Source organism: Aptenodytes forsteri, unplaced genomic scaffold, assembly GCF_000699145.1.
Source record: "Aptenodytes forsteri isolate BGI_AS27 unplaced genomic scaffold, ASM69914v1 Scaffold357, whole genome shotgun sequence".
Classification (NCBI taxonomy): Eukaryota; Metazoa; Chordata; class Aves; order Sphenisciformes; family Spheniscidae; genus Aptenodytes; species Aptenodytes forsteri.
In genome coordinates, this window is record NW_008795671.1 from 814,658 (window position 1) to 838,156 (window position 23,499).

The window sequence follows — 23,499 nt, forward strand, 5'->3', positions numbered from 1 at the left end:
CAGCCTTCTCAGTCGGTAGAGCATGGGAAGCTGAAAAGTCCTTGACTAGTGTAAGCACTACTGAGCAACAACGAAAACATCGGTGTATTATCAACATTGTTCTCATCCTAAATCCAAAACACAGCCCCATACCAGCTACTAGAAGGAAAACTAACTCTATCCCAGCCGAAACCAGGAGAATAGCTGTAATGCTTAATTAGGATGTGGGCAGATCTAATTGTGATTCAGGCTTCTAAGTAATTTATAAACCCATATGTAATGAATAAGAGCTGATATTACCAATCAAGCTTTTTCCTTAAATCAGGTTTCCAAGATTTAAGAACAAACAACAGTTTCATTATTGAAACTGTATGTCTTAAGTACATAGTTTCAGTAGCAGTTTTATCTGAAAGACTAAAACCTACTTTAATCATGACAACATACCATGCAAAAATGATAGTATTTTTTTTCTATTTTGTGTGTGCTTAATATGAAGCAGAAAAATGCGAAGGAGATATCCAAAATCTCTGTATCCTGCGCTATCATCTTATTTCTCCATTTAATGTAGTAAATACCTGAACAGCTAAATTTTCTCTTTAGAGAAAAACACAGAACTTTCATGAAACGTATACCTAATAAAAGAATGACCAGAAAATAATTTTACGTTTCTATTTTCATTTGAAAGAGAAATACATTTGTGCAAGACTCGGTATAGACTAATGGGTTTATCATTCAGTTCTTCTGTACACCACACTGGTAGCTACCTTCCACTAGGATCATGTGAGAAAGGAGGCCCCATGAACATCATCCAGTGGAACAGAAAAAAGGCAAGAGAGAATCCCTTCACCCGGGCTTGTCCATAATTACCCAGAAGTCAATACTACCTGACAGCTGCTAAATGACTACACAAGGTGAACGTGATTATGTCAGCCTCATCCCAAAACACCTAGCAAGAAACCATCCGTGGCAATCCTGTACACAGATCCAACAGAGAAGAAGAATGGGCTTAGAGTGAGTGAATCACTGACTCAACAATCCATTCAGGTCAAAGGAGGCAGCAACTCCACTGCTGCGGGCAGTGCCTCTCCCGCCACTGAATATATTCCATTTTCGAGACAGAAGACATGAAAGCCAGACTACACTGGACAGAGCTGAGGAAAAAAAAATGTGACTGTAAATTTAAAAAGAGCTATAAAAAACTGGGGGAGAGGGAAGGAATCAGTCTCAACAGCGACATTTCTTAATGTAAAGTTTTGTTTGATAACAATTCCATAATATGCAGGGACTTTTACGTAGACACAAATTGATTTTCACAGGAAGAAAAAATGGGTGTGCAGATAACCTTCCTACGCTACAAATAAAACTATCAGAGAAAGGAGTCATTTTATTAGGCGCTCCAAACCGGAGGCATGCAAGACGAAGTGCTTTCTGGTGATTTGGTTTGTAAAGCAGCTCTTTGAAGTAAGATCCATCTTTCTCTGCTGTAGCTACAGTAGCTTTTGTGTTACTGATGCAAGACTAACGCAAGCAGATCAAGCACTGAGAAACGCGCTCACAAACTTTACAGTATTGGATGGTCTGTAACAGATGAGACAAACTTGATGAAATTTGGGGAGATCTTTCTGACCGGGATCTCATAGCTCCTTTTTATGCAAATTCATGACACAGCAACCTATTCTAAAATGTGCACCGCAGCCGTTACAACTGCCTGTCGGTTATTGCCCAACGAGTAAAAGCAGACTTGGATGTTCCCCTGCTTCTCTGACACCTTGCTCAGTAAACATAAATAACATACAAGACATCAGACCTACAAGAACAAGGAAATTGATAAACAAAAGATTATATAATTTCTTCGTATTTATTTTACATGTATATGTGAAAGATGTCATCCTTAGAGCAAAGGATCAGAAATTGCTAAATTGCTAATTACCAGAGTTGCTAAAACAAGGTAAGAAACTAAAGCAGTATGCAATTCACTCACAGAAGTGCTGCAGTCATTTTCTGAAGATTTCCAGGCAAAATGATTTTACTAGATCATGCAGAGAGCTCCAGCTTGATTCGTCTGGAGGCCATAACTTCTGGTAAGTCCCAGGAGGCAATTAGGTAGAATTGGATGGATTGTTTTCACCACAGAGAGACAACAGGAAGTCTTCAGAAAATTCCACCCTGCTAGCAACTGTCTGCTAAGAAAGTGAAGAAATGCCATGTTCTGTATTTTTCTATAGAAAACAATCTGTAACCCCAATGACGGAAAACTAAGCCTGCAGAGAAGCTAATGGAAATCTAAATTTGGAATGATGCTCAAGTTAGACGGAAAAAAAAAAAAAAAGAATTTTACATGGTAACTTGTGAAAATACATGAGAAGTTCATCATTTTTAGTCATCGCACTGAACTTCTGAAAAGACTCAAAACAAGCATTTAACCAAGAGCAGACAATCTACAGAGTCCTCCCTCTCTGTTACAACTACTGTGGCAGTTCTGTCCCAGGTCGCAGTGATAGTCACGCCAAGGAGCACCCTCTCTTGCAAGTACTCTACTAGGTTCAGGAAGAACTACTTGTAGACTGAGGTGATACTTACTTTGAGTGAAAGTGAACAACAGTTGGGCTCATCATTCATCTTGCATGTAGATGGTACTGGATAAAAAGAACTTTTCAAGGTCTACAGGAGCTGAAGTTACGAGATTTCATTCTGCACAGTGGGTGGCGTAGGAAGGGATTTCTGCTATGATAGAAATGAGCTGGTCTACAGGACAGTAACACCAGTGGTGTGAACGTTACATCTTCCCACATAGATCAGTCAGGGAAGAATTAAAAGCATTTCACTAACTGAGCCACAAGAGAATTCATTCAGTGTTATTTTTCTGGTTAGTATCGAAAGACTGAGTTATTCAGAGTAAGAGTCTCCCAGGTCTCTTCTGCCAAAACTTACTGACACAATATAAGCCATGCAGCAAAACATGCATCCACATAGAGATTATATGACAAAACAGTGTCATTTAAGAAGTCTAAATGCATTTGTGTAAATTTCACTAAATAAACATTATAACCATAAAATATTCCAAATTTAAAAACCTACATATTAATGAAGTGCTCTAAAGCTTAAATGACAAACATTTACCCTTACAATCTGTTTCTTATCCTTTATGTTTGCTGGCAGCTTTCTAATTATAATTGGCAAAGATAATCCTTGTTAAAAACACTTCCTGGTTGTAGATAAAGAGCTGAGAAACAGATAGCATGTCTTAACTTATGCTCTCTAGAAATAAGAGAACAGTCCTGTTGAAATGAATGGAGTAAGTTGTACATTTCCAGGTGTTTCAAGCTGCCCGTGGAGTTGTGGAAAAAAAAGACTAAATTTGTTCTTTTTTAGCTTTTTGTCTACAAGAAAGAAAACTAGAGACAGGTTTGTGGGGTTTTTATCATTTCTTAGCACAGACAAGGCCTATGTCTGTGTTGATAACCAATGGCAAACACCACAAGAGCAGACACTGAAACAGTACTCTGGCATTATGTTAAGTAGCTTTCTGATCCTGTAGTCATTTGCACAAAGCATTAACTGAAATCAGTATCTTTACTGATCACTAATGAATCAATAGCACTCAGAACTCTGACTTTGCTGTCCTTGCCAAATTTCAAATGGCATAACATCATCCCCACTTTATAAATATGACATGGTGCTTTATCTTCTTTTTAAGCCCATTAGAAAATACTGTTTTGTGGTGAAAGAGAGTTGGCATAAAGCATTGCAAGGGTAATGTATATTAGAGGTTGGTGGAGCAATTTATATGCAGATATTTTGAAATCCCTCCAGAGAAAATGTACTACTGCATTTCTTTAATAGAAAGTGAAGACCAGCACAGGAACTGGTAATTGAAGAAAGTTTCAAAAACTGAATCCTGTATTATCTCTTGCTGCAAATTACATTTTATTTTCCCTTCCAAGGGAAATACTTCTTAATATTTCTAAGAATGGGGTTATGGATATAGCTAGAACAAGAAAAAGTTGAATTGCCCAGTTCCATTAGTTCTCCCCCTCTTCCCCATACAGGCGTAAAACAAACTTCGGGAAAGACTTCCTGAAGAGTCTTGAAAAAAATGGAGAAGCAGAAAGCATTTTATTCCTGTCCCCCCTAAAGTTGAACATGATATAGGAAGTGATAAAATGGGATTTTTAAGATGTTGGTGATGCAGTCTTTTTGCAGAATTACAGAAAAGTAACCAGGTGACTATGGAGTTTTAATAATGATTAATTGAATGATTACACCAAGAAATTGTATGAGATTAAACTCACTGTGACCCTTTCTGTATTACCCTTTTGTTTCTTCTGCACAGTACAAATATCTAATAATTTATAGCATTGAAAGGTACACAGCTGAAGAACACTTAAATTACAGTTAAAAACAACAGTGAGAAATGCTAGGGTAATTATGTTTTCTGCACATTCCTTTCAGTTCATCGTGTATTCCTCAAAGATGTTTAACAATCATATATGGTGTCCCCTTCATTCTTCTGTTTCTCTGTAGAATATTTTTATTGAAGTGCTATGTAATATAGGCTTTTTTTCATTTTCTGTTATAGAGGCCAAGCATGTTTTATTTGTGTGATTCAAATAGTTATAAATGAACAACAGCAGAAAACTCTCCTTATTAAATCTCAAACCTCTGCAAACCAACCTATGAAATATGTATTCAATGGCAAGTTTGCCAAGCCTTTTGTCCAAACTTCACACTTTTATTACCAAAAGTGCATCAGTAAATACTGTGCCTACTGTGCTGTATCCCCCTCCATACTGCTTATTATTCCCATTCTTTTTTATAAAGTATGGAAGACTAAGCTTTTTTTTTTAACAGCATCGAGATTTTACAGTCAGGTTTTCATTGATTGAATTCTACTGCGACAGAGAAGACTCAGACTACAGAAATACAAAAACTTCTATCAATTGTCATTAAGAAAAAAATCAAACAGGAAGCAAAAAGGACTAAATAAAATCACATCAACAGAGGCAAAGCCATTTGGCAAATGTGGCTTACATAGTAAGATAATTCAAGAGCAGAAAAGAGACAGGCTAAATCATGTGTGCAGGTTCAGTTCAACCAAATATCTGCCATAGCCCAGGGGGCACACACCTTGATAAACCTGGGCTCAATGAATTATAAATCCTTCTTCCAGCCAAGCAGAATAGTCACTCCTTTCCAAAATGCCCAAACCGAGACTGCCTCTGTCTGAACTTACGGGGCAGAGGAGTTTGTACGCTGGCTTTTTAATCTGTCACATGGTTCCGTTACAACCCCAGAAAGGGTGGAGATGCCAACCGTTAGCAATAGGGTGGGGAGAACAAGCTGCACCCCAAAGCCACCATGGTGTGCTGGCACACTAAGCAGCTCTTTCTCTGAGACATTTCTCTCTATGCATATAAGTGCAAGTTACCGCTGGCATCAGGAAACAAACAGAATAAATGCTGCTCATCTGAAAATACAGACGTCTTGCAGCATTTTGACATTCTCCTTACAGATTCATTGCTACCTAAAGTGCTCCCTCCTGCCTTCTTAGCTGCAGTTCCCTAACATTTTTTTTAAACTCCATTCTCTGTGTGCAATAAAACTGCGAAGAGTGCGGTATTTTTTGTTTTAAATACTCATCTTAACAGAGGTACAACTACATCATCATCTACAGCTGTGTCACTTCTGAATATTTCACATTTCTCATTCAAGGACACTCACAAAAAGCAACCAAAATGAAGTAAAGGTATGAATTTGTGGTTGTCTAAGAAGAGTGTATGTTCTTATTCAGAATTAAAGTAGCCTGATTTCAATTAGCATTTATTTCCCTTTCAAAATTAATTTTAAAAAATTCTTATTTTTCAGCCACCAATCATTGAATCATACTTTTATTTTCCTTCATCTGCTGTTTTTCTTCCTTACCCCATAAAATGAACAACTGGTACTTTAAACTTTCTCTCTGAACATACAAGTCTCGCTGTAAAAACAGTAAATATAATTGCTCTCGAATGATACTTATTGAGACTCATCATAACTGTTCCTTCTACTCATGCTGTGTTTTACATCAAAGGCACCTCATTCAAAGAGGTTAGTACAATTAAACAAAAAAGTAAGAAAATTAACTTAATCTTTGCCTCTTTCCCAGAATTTCTTTCTATATAAACAACCACCATTAAATCCTGTTGACTGTTCTCTTGAATTGTATTACAAAAGCTCATCTAATCACTCCAATCAAATAAGTTTTTGTGTCAGCATCATTTTCCTCTCTTCTTTAAACTATATCTGAAATTAGGGAATAGATGAAGATTTAAAAGAATATTTAAAGCTAAGAGTACTCTCCAGCCTGATCATACCAAAGCAAATGAAGTTCAGAATCAGCTTTTTTCTGCTTTATTTTCCACAACTCTGTGTTTCATCTAGCTGCTACTGCCAACATTGAAGTTTAGATCAGTAAGCAATAAGAAATGAAGGAAACCGCCAAGGTCAGTCTGCTTGTCAGACTCCGTATTCCTCCTCAAGCTTTTTAAAATAAATAAATCCTACTGGTTACATGTAACATTCTTCTCCTCTTTCAAGACACAAGAATCAAGACACTGCTTCAGCAGCATGTATCATTCTTCTCTTAGACACAAGAATCAAGACACTGCTTCAGCAGCATGTTGAAAGTAGGGAAAGATTACTGGAAAAGTCATCTTTAAGATTTAAGAGTTAATTCTGTTGACTTCATTAAAGCCATCCTCAAAATAAACCATTGGTGCTTCAGCAGCATGTATCATGTTGAAAGTAGGGAAAGATTACTGGAAAAGTCATCTTTAAGATGCAGTAGTTAATTCTGTTGACTTCATTAAAGCCATCCTCAAAATAAACCATTGGTCTCTGCTTCTGTAAGACCTCGACCCTCAGAGAACTTGCCCTACACTTCTGCCCCTTTATTAATCTTCCTGTGCAAGACCATTAAAACAATTTCTGAGAGATGCTGGGGTTTATTTCTCAGCCCCGACTGGCTTCATTCCCCAATCTAGCTCCAGGGCAGCCAACACACTACTATCAGAGCGAGCCCACAGTATCAGTGGATACTTTGCCACCAAGTCATGTGCTTGCAGGATTGCACCTAGTGCGCACACTGGAAAGACTGACTTTCTTCGGAACTAGTCATGATAAAAAAAGATTTCTCAAAAACTGAACTCTGGATGAGGTGGGGCATGCCCAGAAACTCAAAAAAATGTATTATGAAGTATGAAAAAAAAGATATGCATATGAAATATTCAAGTTAAATCTTTGCTTTGCTCAGCACAGATCAGAAGCTTTAATCTTAGTCTGTTCCATCTGTTGTAGGACTATCCATCCTATCTCTGTCCTCCAACTCTGAGCGTACCTGGGAGCTCCACAGATCCCTCCGCAGGCCAACTCACACCTGGTAAACACTCCCAACTTCAGCTACCAGCTCTGACCAGGTAGAGCAGGGACGTGAATTGCCATCTTTCAATGCCCACTAAGGACATACCCATAAGAAAAAAAAGACTGTTTCAGGGTATTTTTTCTCTTGCTCTCTGTAGTTTGATGCTTCAACATTTTCTTTGAATTACTGCTGTAGGTGTGATCATTTTAATTGCACTGCTGCCCAAGTCCGGGCAGTCAGTGTGCCTCCACATCCAACCTCTGCCCTCTCCTCTTACACTCGGGGCTGAGAGAGGAACCGCTCCTCCAGCGTGTCACAGCTTTTTGTTGCCTCCTGCAAAACTTTTCAGCAGAGGCACAAATGCTTTTACAGAGAATTCAAGCATCTTCACAGCAGGTTTTTCCTTTTTCTAGTTACCTACCCTTTAAAAAAATTAATCTTCATACCACAGTTTAAAAACAACCGTCACACCTCAAGAATGATGGCAACAGGTTTGACCAACATAGATTTACTGTTACCTGCTCTTCAAAGCTCTCAAGCACTCATCAATTGTTTGAAACACAAAATGGGGCTCTCAGATTTATGACAGAGCAATATGCAATAGCACAAAGTCCTCACTGACGTTCGTTTTAGAATGAATTATCTGTAGGTCCAATTCATAGTCATCCTACAGACTTAAAAACCTACTTCTTTTCCAAACTCAAACTGATAACATTTTAAAACAGATTTCCTTCAGCCCAAAATGAACTACTCTGGATCTGGCTTACTATACACTGTACCTTCTTAAAATTTCATTTACCTCTCTGGCAAAAAGCTATCCTTCTCTCAAAGCTGCAATCTTTGACCTTTAAAGTCTTGGCAAACAGTACATAAGTAAATGCTGATGGAGTAAGAAAACCCAAGTTAAGGATTGCTCTGAGTAGAACACATCAAAATCTCCATATCTCCGTAGCTAAGTATTTCTTATTATTTTCAAAATAAGTATCTTGACCATTCCTCTTGGTAACCAAGGTATTTGTACAATTTTTGTCAATATTTATGTTAATTTTACATTTATATTAATTATGATAAAAACTTCCATAAAGTAAATGACAGAAGGACAATCAACACGTGTCTATTTCTGAAGGAATTTTGCACAAAATGATGAATGGGCTCTGCAGATATTAGTCACCACTGTTCTGCTATAGGTTATAAACTTTGCATTTTTAAATACATTATGTATTCAGCTTTCTTCCCTTTACAGTTTATACTCTGGACGAGCCACACACATAAGAACAAGCCTAGTTTGACTACTGATACTGTATTACACTGGAGCATCTCTGCTGTTTCCTACCTGTTTGAGTGGGGTTTTTAGTTAGGGTTTGTCATTGATTTCTTTTTACATCTTTCTAAATTATACAGTATGCAAAGCAATAAACATGAACATATATAGCATAACACTATGCTATATATATGCTATATATGCTATATATAACACTATGTAGAGAAACTCTTGATAACATTTCTAGTTACTACTTAGTACTTATGTTTTTCTGCCAGGTTATGGTGATAAGACCCTCTGTTATGCTTAAGGAAAAAAGAATCAAGGCAAACTTACTTGATATAATAGGGCACTTTGTTATGTGAAACAGATCTCTGCCATGGAAACTGTACTGAGGCTGAGGAAATAAAGAGAAGGTAATTATTAGAAAGCACCTGTCAAATAAAAAAAATCCAACTATACTTTATTTATTTTACAATTAAAACTATTATAATAAATTAAATGGGAACAATTAAAATTTCCCACACAACTTTCAGTAATTAGAAAATCAGCTGGAGAAAACGACGGCAATCTATCAAGACGATTTTAGGCATCTATTTGATGCCAAGCTGGAAATAAAACAAATGTGGTGATTCTACTTCAAAGAAGGATAATAAATTCTGAGCAAGCAAGCTATCCATCCAGGGAAAATGGAGACACTGGTTTTCCTACCTCCCTAGAATTATCATCAGTTTAAGCTTTGAAAATAAATGCTTCCACTACTATAATTAATGCTCTGCAACAGAACAAAAGGGAGAAATATCAACCTTATTTTTATTAGTTACAACACTTAGCTCCTATTTGCAACTCAAATTAATATTGATTAACACCGTATGACCAACAAAAAAAGGCATTAAAACCTGCCTTTGCCCTCCTTGCTGAACAGCAGTAATCTTTGCAGAATTTATGCGAGTCTGATACATCAACAGATATCATCCATAACATCAAGAAACCTTCTGCACGCCAAGCTGCAAAAGGCGTGAAGTCATACATGACACTACAACTCTGCTTATCTAAAGATCCCAGGAGATAAGAGGGGAAAAAGTGTTCAAGCCAACAGGACTGCTGGTGCACAACTTAAAAGTAGCTATTTACTGAAGAACCATAGGTACGTATATGTCCTACCAGAAATTACCAGACTAGTGCCTGGTTAATTAGGGGTTTATTGTAGAAGAAACTCACTTCACTAGATTCACTGTAGAAGCAGAGATTGAAAGAACAGGTAGGAATAACTGATCATCACAATGGGATGAATTTGTACTGTACACATATGTCAACACTTCCAAGACAGAGTGCCTACTCTTAGCTGCTAACACCCCTGTTTAAAAACCTGGTAAAGTGAGAGACAGCTTTGAGCCACACTCAAGGAATTAAACTCTCAATTAATGCAATTTTCTACAAGCACGGCCCACTTCAGAGCTCATCCCTCCTTGGAAAAAAAAAAATCCATTTGAAAGTAACTCTCTCCTCTTCCCCTAAGACCTCTCAGGCTGCAGCAAAGACTTACAAGCTGCGTAAACCCCATAGGCTGGTGCTGCTGCAGAGAGAGGCAGGTCTCGCCCTGCTCCCAGCCAGCTGTTCCCTGAGCAGTTTAACAGCTGTGACCTTTTCCTGGACCACACAAAATTTCATGGTTTGTAATTTAAGAAACATTCATGTACTGAAAGACAGATTAACTGGGAAGAATATTTGGGAAACTACAGGAACCAAGTAAACCACATTACTCACTGGAAAAAATAGAGAAAATTCCATATTATTGTTTAAAGAAGAAAATAACATTTGCAATAAAGAGGTAGGTAGTTACTGGCTACAGAAAAAACATAGTAAAGACTAAATGCTCAAATAGAGGTAGTTAACTAAAAAATAATCCTTAAGCATTCATAACTCTGAAAAAAAGAAAAAAAAAATCAACCGGATAGGTGAAGGTGGCCATCAGGTTTAGAGTTTCATTCTTTAGTATTGCCATTTGGCACCTATGGTGGCTCCGGTACTACTACACTAATTATGTCAGCTAACTAAGAAGAAAAATTTGGCCACAGTTTGCTTAGGTACAATTTCTGTGCTATGACAGACTATAGATATTCTGCACAGACACAGATATGGACTAAACAAGATAATAAATTAAATTGTTAATTATTACTGACCAAGTCTTTTATTTGGGAACATTCTTTCTAAAAACATTGCCAGTTCTCTGCTGCATGAAACTCTGCAAAATGAAATTCCCGTTCGTTTTTTAAAATCAGTTTCTCGATGAAAAGTGAACAGAGTAGTTATTGATTCTGGCACTCACTAGCAGGTCTGCAGATATTAGTAAGGCTGGACACCACTCAAGAGATGCTTTGAGCAGGCCACTTGAAGACCTAGGCTATTTTGTTAGGGAACATGTGGAGTCAGCACTCTGTGGGTGCTCATGGATTCTTCTATGAAAGTATACAAGAAACACAAGAGAGAGGAGTACATCTTGGGCCTTAGAAAATAAATGAATTACAGAAAAAGCAAGTTATTGTTTCTAAAGGCAAGAGACAGCAAAACAATCTTTTTGCAAAAAGTAACGGATTATAAGGATTCTTCATCTGTGTCTGTATTAGGGATGTGTAAAATTTACCGATCAGTAACTAACTTGCAAGGACCTTACTTTCCATCTCAAAAGCACTGAAAAAAAGAGCAATCGAATTCTGCTAACGCTGATGGGAGGGGAAAAGTAGCTCAGCAGAGCGAGGGATCATAGATTGTAGTGGCCTACTAACACTGCTTTACCTCAGCCTCCTACTGCAGGACATTTTAGGAAGGGCCAATGTCATATTGTTTGCTAGTCTTCAAAAATATTCTGAAGCACTTTCTTAGCGATGGTCTGGGTGAATCCATGTAATTGGTGTTCCAAGAACTCCAACAGCAGTATTAAATGCTGCACCATGTCTTTTTAGTAGAGAAACATTACTAGCCAATGCAGAGGTGAAATCACTGGATTAAGGGGGCTGGAATCAGGGCGTTAGATAATATCATCTAGGCTCCCTTTGCCATAGGTTAGACCAGATGATCGTTTGAGATCCCTTCCAACCTGGGCTATTTTATGATTCTATGAATCTGATTAACAGGTAGAAATAGGTGTTTTGCTAGCAGAAATTACTGATTAAATGACAAGTGGGAGCTAGTCAGCTGAAAATGGTATGATGGCAAGCTATGGTCTCTTGTTAGGATTTGGAGGAAGAGTAACAGGTAGGTGAGGTAAATTTAAAATAGCTGCTGTCAAATGAGCACAGATAAAAACCTCCCCCCTAATTCAGAAGTGCAACTTTGGAGATAAAGATTTGCACGAGACATACATATCATAATCTCAGTGTTAGGAGTTTGAGGTTATTTTATTCAGACTACCACTCTACTTGTTCCTCACAGTTAGAAGTCATTTATGGCTGCTAAAAAGGTTTGAAAAATTTGATTTAGAATACGCACTATTTCAACCTGTCAGAATAAAACCTTCATTTTTCCAGATTTAATGATTTTTTTATTACTTTCCTTTTGAAGTTACCGTCCCTGACTTTCATTTAATAGACTTTATATAAAGTTGTAGGTATTAAGTTCTGTAACTGTCTAGTTCAAGCTCTTAAAACAGATTTTTTTTTTTTTTTTTAAGAAGTTTTTGCTGTAGTTTGTGTGGGGAATGAGGTTGGTTGTTTTTAACAAATAATTTAAATGGATAACTGCGTATTATTTGTTTTTCCAGGACTGTGGTATTTGGCTATAGCTCTTTGCGGTGTCTACCAACATGCATTCTGGAAACTTTAGCTTCTTGACTTTTGTATGTAACGTGAACTGGATGTTCCCTTAAGCCTGAGAAGATGCCCTAAGCAAGGCCGAGGCATGCCAATAAGGCACTGCATAGCCTCTTTGGACATAATGCTATGGATGTTTTATTCAGCAACAAAGCCAATTCACCACTCAGTCTTGTGAATGCAATTATTTGTTGTAGCATGCTGTAAGCCAAATCAAGGAAATGATACAGGTCAAGGCAAACAAAACCAGCCAACCTTGCCTGGCAGGCTTCCTTGTTTTACATGTGGACTCTTTCACTGATTCTTCCCCCCACCCCCACAATCAGTCACCTGAACATTTGCATTGGTCCAGGTGAAGAGAGGTGAATAGCCTTAACAGTGACACAGGAGAGAAGTCAGGAACTTCTCAAACCAGCCAGAGCAGGGGAAACTGCATCTTCTCTACGTTGCTTCCTAGTCTGTTTTAATTACACAGACTAGACTGACTACTCTCCCAAACAGTTAATCTGTCGTTTTTCAACACTGCCAAAGATACCACTCTATCAGTGTTCTTTTTAGCAAATTATTACATAGGTGTACTGACTAGGTGAAGGTTACAAGTTTGAGATTGGAAGGGCTACAAAACCACTGTGGCAACACTATGCAATACTTCTAATGGGGTTTAAAAAACACAAAACAAAAAAAATCACATACTTTTAAAGCTGTTTGTTTGTTCTGTCAATTAAAAAAAAGGACAAAGTGGCTCCAGGAATCATTATTTTGTGTAACAACCATAATATTTTAAATACACTGCATCTTGTTTACCATGATGTTTACTGAAAAACTAGTTCTCAATTTAAAATAAGAACACGGTTGTCATGTAACTCAAGAAGAAATCAAGATGTATTTATTGTTTTAAATTATATTAGCTGTTTAGCTATACAGTGACATACAGCACTTGAGAATCTCTGGGACAGAACTTCTAATGGGGTTTAAAAAACACAAAACAAAAAAAATCACATACTTTTAAAGCTGTTTGTTTGTTCTGTCAATTAAAAAAAAGGACAAAGTGGCTCCAGGAATCATTATTTTGTGTAACAGCCATAATATTTTAAATACACTGCATCTTGTTTACCATGATGTTTACTGAAAAACTAGTTCTCAATTTAAAATAAGAACACGGTTGTCATGTAACTCAAGAAGAAATCAAGATGTATTTATTGTTTTAAATTATATTAGCTGTTTAGCTATACAGTGACATACAGCACTTGAGAATCTCTGGGACAGAGCTGATCATTTTTATGTTCACTTCTCAACTCCTGCAATAATTTTATCTTTATTATTGAAGCCCTCGGTTAAAAACCAGAGAGCAGATTGGGTTAGCACTTTGTATCATGAGCTCTGATGATGGCAGATAGGCTAGAACGTCAGAAAATCAACACGGATCTTGATATCACAACCTATCTATCTGTAACGAATAAGTCAAATGGGAACGAGGGAGCAAAAGCATCTGCTTTTGCCCTCTTAGTATATGGGAGATTGTAGGTTTACATCTCTAAAATTTTCACTAAATAGAAAAAGATGCAAGGATGGGTCTCAAGAGGAAGTGATGCAGGTTTGCTTTCCCCACCCCTTTATTTGAAGTTCCAGGAATGTATGACATGAAGCCTTTAATAAAAAAAAATCCAGGCAGCTCTTCCTTTGTGTCACCCCAGCAAATGTGGAAGTGAAAGGAAACTGAGGAAAGAGGTAGCAGGGAATGAGAAGATGCGGTTATGAACACATAAAGATTGTGGGACAGCCACAGGTCAGACCTTGCAGCAAATAGAGGACAAAGAATAAAGCAACCAGGGGTGCAACCATAACTCGGTGAGATATTACAGTGATCCGAGGGAAGCATGCCAGTGAGAATGTCAGTGAAGTTATGCAGATGTAACACCCCTACAAAAACAGGGGGGTAGATAACAACATGGAAGAGGAACTTCCTGTTCCTCAAGCCATAGGGAAACCTGGAGTAAAGAGCAGTCTGTGTTTGAGAAAGCCGTCATATCTCACAAGCATCTATTAATTCAAAGAACTTACTGGAAAGAAAGTGCTGTGATGCAGGCCCAAAATCTCGGTGTGCCTCCTGTAACTGTTTAAGGCGATCCTCTACAGACACCTACACATAAACACACGTACACAAAATTTACATTGCATTTACTTTGTGACACCAGGGCCATGATAATAAAAACACTTGTTTACATTCATTTTTGGCTAAATAAATTTAAGTTTTCTGTGTGTCATAGCACTTATTTGACCTCCAGCTATTCAAAGCTACTATTTTTCTTTCATTTGCTTGATGAAAGTCATGTTGATATCTTGCAGTGTTCTCGTGCGAGTACTGCAGGTCAGTAACAAACAACAGTAGTTTCATGGTGACTACAGCCGACTGCTAAGGTTTCTGACCTCCTCCCAACCCTTCTGTTGTCCAAATTTCCACAGACAGCCGGTCTCAGTTTGATTGCATTGATCTCACAGTTGCCTTTCCAGCACAGAACCATTTTGGAAGATACCACTTCACTGGCTGACATAACTCCCCCCTGGTTTATTAATTAAAACTGCACTAACACACCCAGCAGCAGTTTGGCTGCTTAGTTAACTCAATTTGAGAGGACACAAAAAAAGAAAGAGAAAAAAACCCAAAAAAACCCACTACCAAATTACATTAGGAAAGGGAAGGACTGATAAGACACATTAATAGTTTTGCCTCTCAGGAGCGACTGATTCAAAACTACTAGCCCAGAAGCTGATGCCCAGGTTTTGAAAATTCAGTCCCACTACCCTCAGCTAGAGAGGGAACAGGTCCTCCATCCTTCCCCCAATTCTTTCAGACACTTAATATCACCCTTAGAAACCAGGTAAAGAAATAAATAGCAGCTGACTCAACGGTAAGTATTTCCTACGAAAAAAAAGAGTGAGAAAGTGCAAAAATTGATAAATGAACTTTAACTGATGTAAGAAACTTCATTAAACCATTCACTGTGAAACTGTGCATGAGTTTGAACTGTAATCAGGCACATTGATTTACTTTTCTCAGACCATTTAAGTACAATAATCATAACTAAGCAATATGAATCTCTCTCACAGCATACCGTCTTCTGTTGTATAATGCTAAATCTGCTATTGCTCACATCTTGTTATAGCTCTACTAATACTTAAGTCACTTTAAGTGAAATTCCCTGCAGAAACCGAACATTCAAAACCAAAACAGCTTTCACAGGAGCTGGAAACACAACAGAAATATGTACACCAGTTTTCGGTAACAATGATTTATGCAGTAAAAATACTGCTATAAGACATACAAAAAAGCATGCAGCAATAGTTCCCACTAGTCTCCAGAGATTAATGCAGTCTCCTGAGTGAGTAAACTGCTGAGACAGCTTGAAAGGAAAAGCTTTTGGTCAAGCCACAGAAGGAAAGACAGCTCCCTTTGTTGCTTTGGTACCATTAACGTAACACCTTAAAGACAGAAATAATGAACAAATGGTAATAATGCATCTTTTAAGAGAACAGAAGAGAGTGAGAAGCATCCCCCCCACCACCTACTGTACACATTCAGAAGAATACCTGTAAAAGTTTCCACCGCATATTAAGATCATCCAGTTGGCGAGACATTTTTAATGATGGATAAAGGTCAAGTGGAGACAGCTGACTGGACAAATCATTCTCTGTTTTAACTTTCAAGTTGATGGGAGCAATTTCTTCTCTAAAAGCCTAGAAGAGTAAGAAGCATAAATTTATGCTTAACTGACATCTGAGCAGCACAAAAGCCACCGTAAACTCAACATGGAGCTGACTTGCCCAACGTGGCAGCCTATCCTAAACAACTGTACGCAACTCTGAGTTCTCCAGCAAAGAAAGTTCAATCACTTCAATATTCTTATTAACTCCTTCATATCCCTCTTTAGAGAAAAATAGTATGAAATTTACTCAAATGCCCATATCCAAATTGTGCCGCTAAAACAATTTAAATAAGGTTTTTAGTGGTGCCATATGGCTTTAGAGCTTTTCTTTCCAAAAAGAAATACGCAACGCTCTATCAGGAGCTTTAACAGTATACAGCCTGTCAAGTGCTCTTAAGAAAAAAAATGTATTCAGTAACTACAGTTTTCCAGTATTAAGCAGCTGACAAAAATTCAATTTAAAAACTATTATTGAATTAGCAAAGCATGAAGGAATGTATCTTCTAAGGAAGAGGAGTACAATGTTTTACCTGATTAGAACTGTAGAGTAAAAATATTACAATGATTAAAAAGAAGAAAAAGGTTTATTGAATCAAATGGAACTAAATTCAGTATTAAGACAAAATTGATGCAAGTTTTAGTTACAGTTGAAAAGATGCATCAAATGTCTTTCTTGCTGTGAGCAGTTAGTTGTTCAATCCTATAAACGGCTTGATTAAACATCATGAAACAAGCCAAAAACAACTGGAAAAAAGATTTTCTTTGGACAATTCAATTATTTACCTCCCTTCAAAATCTCTTTCATCAGGCCGAGGAACAGAAGGCACCTACTGGCAAGAAAGAAGCATTTGGCTTCTGGACAGGCAGCAGGCTCCTTCAGCAGATGTTTCAATTTTTCCACAGCAATGAAAATCTAAAAGACTTTGCTTTACTCTTCTTTACAGAAAAAGCCATTAAGATATGACAAATCGCTTCTTAACATGAGAACAAAGAGCTATTCTGCATCAGCATCTTAGTGCTTGCTTTAGTATCTATATTAAAATTGAAGAGGGGGAGGAGGACATGCATTACTCTTCTCAAATCAACAGCAGTCTGGATATAAAACAGCTTTGACTGCCTTTGTTTTAAAGATTTTGGTTCCATTAAACCTGAAAGTAACAAGAAAATTTGGAGAATGAGGATGTTTACATTGATATATGTGAAATAATGCAGTCCTGTGTTAATTTCATATGAGTCCATGGGCCGTGTGTACATAGAGAGAGTATTTGCAGAAAACTTGTTGCAGCCCACGGCCCTTCATTTTTCTAACACCAGTGTCCCATGCTGAAGACATGGATGGTCAGGTGCACGACCCCAGGGTCCTCTAACGTTTTGCCATATTCATTCTTGAGCTTAAAAACTGAAAAGTTGTGTTTGTGAAACAGAAGCTTAGTGATAACTGCTAAATTTGCCTGAAACAGCAATTTCCTCTACCTACATGTGCATACCCACGTGTTCTCCTGGAATCCCCAATATTCAGGCACTCCCCCAAGCACTGTGCTGTGTTTCAGCTCTCCTGGACAACGTTAGTTATCAGAAGGTATTCCTTCTTTGGGGGGCTCTGCATTACTGGGTCCCTACAGAACCCATGCAGCTAAGCAGGGGACGACTACTACCCATCATAAGCAGCCATGCCTTGGGGTGCTGAGCCCTGCATGGGTGGCCTGGAACCCTGGCTGCAAGAACTGGTGTGCCCATGAGAATATTATACAGTAGTACGTGTTCTTCACTTTGAAATAATCCTGAAGAGAAGCCAGGCTAAAGTCAAAGCAAATACAAATTTTCACCTATATAAGCTAAAATAGGCAAGAGACGTGTGAAGTTTGTGAAAGTTAAGGAACAGAAATTAAAACTATGTATATACTTCTGTATGACTGAAAAAGCTCTAAAAGCTTTTCTAAGAAGAAAGCTATACACGGTGGCCAAACATCTGACAGCTCACCACTACAAAAAGGAGGGGAAGCCTACTGTCAACTGCCAGGATGATAACTGATTCAGCCCACTCATACTCCAGTGCCCAGACAAAGCTACAAACACACCTGTGGCCTAACTATGGATTAGACAGTATTTATAGGAGGAAAATATTTAAATCCTAGAACACAATTTTTTTCATTTAATGAATGTTATATTCTGTACACATCTGTAGCTTGCTGCTCACATGTGCTTATGCAATCACAGCTGACACAGTGAATGTGGCACAGTACTGGACTTTCTTTAAGACCTCAGATCTAGTCTTTAAAAAGCACTTTAAACTGTACATAAGAATTTAAGTATACAGCGTATACATATCTAACGTGACTAGGGGTACGAAGAATGGAGGGGTCTGACTCTCACACAGTCTAAATATTTCCCAGGAGTTCCACACTTACTGTAGTTTTCTCAATGTGATCTGGTAATGAATCTATGAGCAAGTCTCCCACAGGTTTCCAGCCATTCCTCACATTTTCAGCCTCCTTCAAGTCAGCATCAAGGTCATCCATGGCACACTGCAAGTCTTTCAGTTTTTCTAATGCTTTGTCCACTTGCTTCTGCCAGATACTGGCACTGGCATTTAGGTTCTCCCATTTCTCTTTTACCTCTGATGACTGCTTACGCATAGCTTTAGCAATCCTCATGGCTTTCTCCTCAGGGGTCAACTCTGCAGAGGGAAAGAAAAGTTTCACTGTTTATTTTTTCTCTTTTTCATGTCTAGTTAAACAGACAGTGCCCCTGAGGTACATGCTCAACACAGTAAGTCCAGAGTCAACTGATAATTTATTTCAGTGGGTACAAGGTAGAAGAAAGTCCGCCTTGCCATAAGTGAAATAAACCTTAATCACTCCTGATGACAAAATAAAGCTTGATCAGAAGACAGGAAGCTATTCCTGACTTCCATGTATTTTGGTATCCGCAAAGCAAAGGCAGCTTACTGCTGGTTTGTTATTTTTGGAGGCACAAGGGGAGGAAATAAAAGATCATTCTTCCCTACTGGAAACTGCAATAGGGAATCTGGGGACCATTTCATGTAGAAAGAACAAGAACAGTGCTTTGTTCCTGGATCACGTACCACCACACCACCACCTTTCACCCTACCCCCAGGATGTCTCTTCTCTTCCTATTCGCTAGCAAACCCCAAGGTGTACTGAGTACCATGTGGTGAGTGGTTCTACAGCTCTACATCCATTTTTCTGTGTTAACACCAAAGTCCTAAAAGGCTGTTTTAAATAGGTTTTGCAAATCTAAAAATGTTCAATGAACCTGTTGACTGAAAAAGAGCCAAGCTTATGGTGAACTCTTTCTCACAAAGTTCAGGCTTATGTGTCTAAATTCCACGCAACCCAGCAACCATGGAAATCCCATTCACGTTAGCAAAGACCAGCTGCCTCTGCATAAGCAAAGCCAAAGGGGGCACACACACAACATCAGGACATAGTCACAGGAGATTATACCGATTATTTCAGTAAATTGCCTATATTTAAATCCCCAGTCCCTGGTAAGTCTGCAAGACATCAGACAGAACTCCACACCACAGACATGCCTCAGCCCTCTTTGACAACAAGAACTGAGTCAGCTGGTGGCTTATCTCTTCCCCACAACAGATGATTTCTGCAAACCAGTGAGGTGGTCTATTAATAAGAGAACATACTGCCTTTCCTGGGTCTTCAATTTGAGATGGAGCAAGATCCAGACAGTCAGAAAGCTAAAACCAAAACCCTAAGACATCCCCAGCAGGTCCTGCTGTCTACTGCTCAGAGGGGCCTTGCTGAAAAAAGTCACGGGTAGCTTCCTTCACTAGGGAAGAGTTGCTTCAGTAATGACAAACAAAGCAAGCCAGTCTCAGAGGATTCCCCTTCTATAAAAGCACCTTGTGGTTTCTGCAGGCAGAGAAGCAAGCAGAGGAAGTGACATAATGCAGAAACCAGAGAACAAAAGAAAGGGGAGAGACATGGCATACACTGAAACTAAGCCAACTGGCCTCCCACTCACTCCTATATAAAGCCCTTGGAAAAGGTTTATCACAGTATTCTTGTGATTCAAATTCAAGTGTTGTCTATGAATAAACTACACACAATCATGCAAAGATGGAAGCACCGTTTTTGTCGGAAGTCAAATGAGACATACAGTCTTCCATTTAGTGATACACTGTCTTTAAAATCATTATAACTGACTAAGCTTCGAGTTGCTAACTTGGGGGAGGAGGGCGAGAGGGGAACATACAAAAAATGGGGGGCAGGAAGCTTTTTGCTTTTTGAAGGCTAGATGAATGTGAAAGTAAATGCACTGTTATGGTTGCAAAAGTTCTCTTACTATGCCTCTGGTGATGCAACTATTGTTCCGTAGCACCCAATACAGGAAAGCACACTGCAAGTAATTAATACAAAATAAATCATTAGAATACATTCAATTTGTTGCTGAGAAAGGCAGGCACATTCTTCCCAGATGTAAGAGTAACAGGGAGTTGTTTGGACCAAAAACAGTTTCTGCCCACCAATTCCACATATTTGTTTATTATTTAAAGTTTTTTCAAATCTTGTTAGCTTGTATTAGTCTTGATACATGCTAGACTACAAATACTAGAAAAGCATGTATGGGGGAGAAGATGCTGCCAAATGACTAAGTGTTGCCCAAAAGCACAAGGCAACTTGCTAAGAAGCGGTCATGTAGGAGAAAAAAGTACCACCAACAGTAACCAAAGGAGAATGGGAGGCAAGGACAACCAACAAGAGCCAACATCACCAAAGGAAGGGAGACAAATACCTAGGCTGTGGGTTGCAGAGCATGTTTTGACTTCTAGAATTAGACAAGCTCTTTTAGAAAACAGGGAGCCATTTGAAGAAAGAGTGGAGCTGAGAGGCACAAAAGAAATTTTGAGCTTAGCAATATATTTCAGTGACTTGCTGGGTGTCATAAGCTATCACACGAGAGCACTGCTCGTGCACTCTGCCTGCAAAGGCAGAGGTTAGCCAGGCTTATGGATACCGCAATGGCAAGAGGGTATTTTGAGAAGAGGAATCTGGGGAAGAACAGCTGTGACAAAAACACGCAATGCTTAACTAGATGCAAAGGGATATAAACTATGTAGGTAGCTCTGGGATAGGGAGACATGGCAGTAACCCACAATTTGCAATACTGACAGACCAGAATAAAGATGAAGATCAAAGATAGGCTGTGATAAATTGTACCTTGTCTCTGGAATTCCAGCAGTTCACAGTAGAATAAACTACATCATAGGACAACACAGTTCTGGGATCATCTTTACCCCAAAGTTTGCAACAGATTTTAGAAAAAGGAAAAGAAATAAAACTTAAGTTCTAAGCAAAAAACCCTTTCAGATAAAAACTGTTGTTTTAAACAAAAAACAACAGCTACAAATTGCTTACGTAAAGATATCAAAGAAGTTGTTACTGGAAGTAATTTTGGAATTATTCACCCTTAAGAAGAATAATATACCACTGACGAATGAATGAGAATCCACTACAGTCCAGTGACAAAGGGATTGTGAACAATCTAGAAGCCAAGCTGAACTGCAGCGGGCAGGAAAGTTGCACCTAGTGGCAGAGTTCCACATCACAGGATACCTCACAGGTTGCGGTACCCTATGATATCCTATGTTACAACTACAGGTTGAGGACAACCAGGCCTCAGGAGTAAAAGCTGCAGGACTTTAAATGAGGATTAAGGGAGCACCTAAGTTGGAACACTTTACACAAGGAAAGGGAATACTGAGTTTTGTTGAAAAGGGACAGAAAATTGCAGACCCAGTAGAGGAAGCCTCCTTTGTTGGCATCTTGAACATGTGAATATAGGGGACATTATACCCAGAAACCGGACTAAGTAGAAGTTACATATATGCAAATCTGCAATCTGCCATTTTTATCCAACATCATGTGCGTGCATCATCCTTTACCTGTTATTAGAGCCAAAACCTACCAATTCTGCATAAAAGAGTAGAGAGTTGGAAGGGCTTAACAGTTCTAAACTGGATTATTAGCAGGTTATGTGATCAATCACTTGACAAGGAACATGCTGAAAGCTTCAGTAAGAGCAGAAAATCTTGAAAACTTTTTGGTTGTCCATAAAGGTACTGACACAACAGATTCAACGAGTGCTTCTCGCTCTAGTAGAAGCAACAAGGAAAAAAGTGGCTGTAGCAATAAATGGGAATAGAAGAGGGGAACAACAGCCTGACTTTATTTGTCTGGTCAGCTAAAACAAGGCAGCTTTACTCATGACAGACTAGTCACATATTTTGGGAGGGAAAAAAATTCCAGATTGACTGGGGCGACACAAGTATCCCAACAGAACTGAAAACCAAAACATCTTTTAAGACCATTTGTCAAATCAGTGTCATTATGCGAGGGTATCTGCTGCATATTTTATTTGAAAAATATTAATTCATTGCAAGACTGCTTTATTTTACAAAAGCCTTGGAAGTGCTTATAAACTTGCCCTAAAAAGACATTTACTAGGGAAATAAAGCAAAACACACGTTTTTATGAGCTATAAAACCATTCAGCATCTATTCATTTAAGAGAGAAATACATCTTGTATAACCTCATATTTTCCATCATGAAAAACCAACTTATTAACGAGCAACACATTAGTTTTTTTCAAGCAGATAACACATTCTCCAAGATACTGGTTGCATAGCATAGAATTGTAAACCTCAAAAAGATGTCTTAACAGTGAGAACTTTCTTCTATGAGTTTGGATTCGTTTCACCAGTCTGTCATTACACACACTGGCAGACAGAGTTCTTTTTTGCTGTGAAAAAAAGCTACGCAGTGGTTGTTGCTTTTTTTGTCCCCACTTAATATAAAGTCTTCTCAATGATGAGCTTTTTTTTTTATTTTCCCTCTCCTTTTTTTTTTAATGGTACTTAGTACATTTCTCTCCACTTCAGCAGCTGCTCAGAAAGTAAGAAAAGCCTATATTCACTGGACCAGCTGTTTACCAGAGAGGAAAGGTGTTAACTGACCTTGCAGTCAAGGAGAAAGAGCAGGGAAAAAAAGTCTGCTTCTGTAGTGGAAAAAACTTGGTTTTAATAAACATTTTTTGTCACAAACAAAGCAATGAAAGCACCAACAGCTCTTCTGTGTCTCTAGCAGAGACAGTGCCATGGAAGGAAAACTTTCAAGCCTGAACTTTACAGCGTATAGCTTCCTTACATGCTTACATATATGGAGAATACTTACCCAGGAAAGTTATCAGTGAAGAAAATTCTTCTTGCCTAAGAATTTACTTTAGATCTCGAACTGTTCCTGGCTCTAGCAGTTTTGATTCTAAGCAACTTTGCTTGATCCTCACTATGTAGACTTGAACTAATGA

At 38.4% G+C, this 23,499-nt stretch overlaps 1 protein-coding gene across 1 annotated transcript in view; it reads right to left on the reverse strand.

Moving 5' to 3' along the window:
* Positions 1-23,499, reverse strand: part of UTRN (utrophin) — a 419,780-nt gene that overhangs the window by 73,607 nt on the left and 322,674 nt on the right. Inside the window, exons 55-58 of the mRNA XM_009282506.2 lie at positions 18,561-18,829; positions 16,037-16,183; positions 14,510-14,588; positions 8,976-9,036 (exon numbers count right to left, since the gene is read on the reverse strand). Coding sequence (XP_009280781.1) covers positions 8,976-9,036; positions 14,510-14,588; positions 16,037-16,183; positions 18,561-18,829 — 556 coding nt within the window. The remainder of the gene's footprint in view (positions 1-8,975; positions 9,037-14,509; positions 14,589-16,036; positions 16,184-18,560; positions 18,830-23,499) is intronic.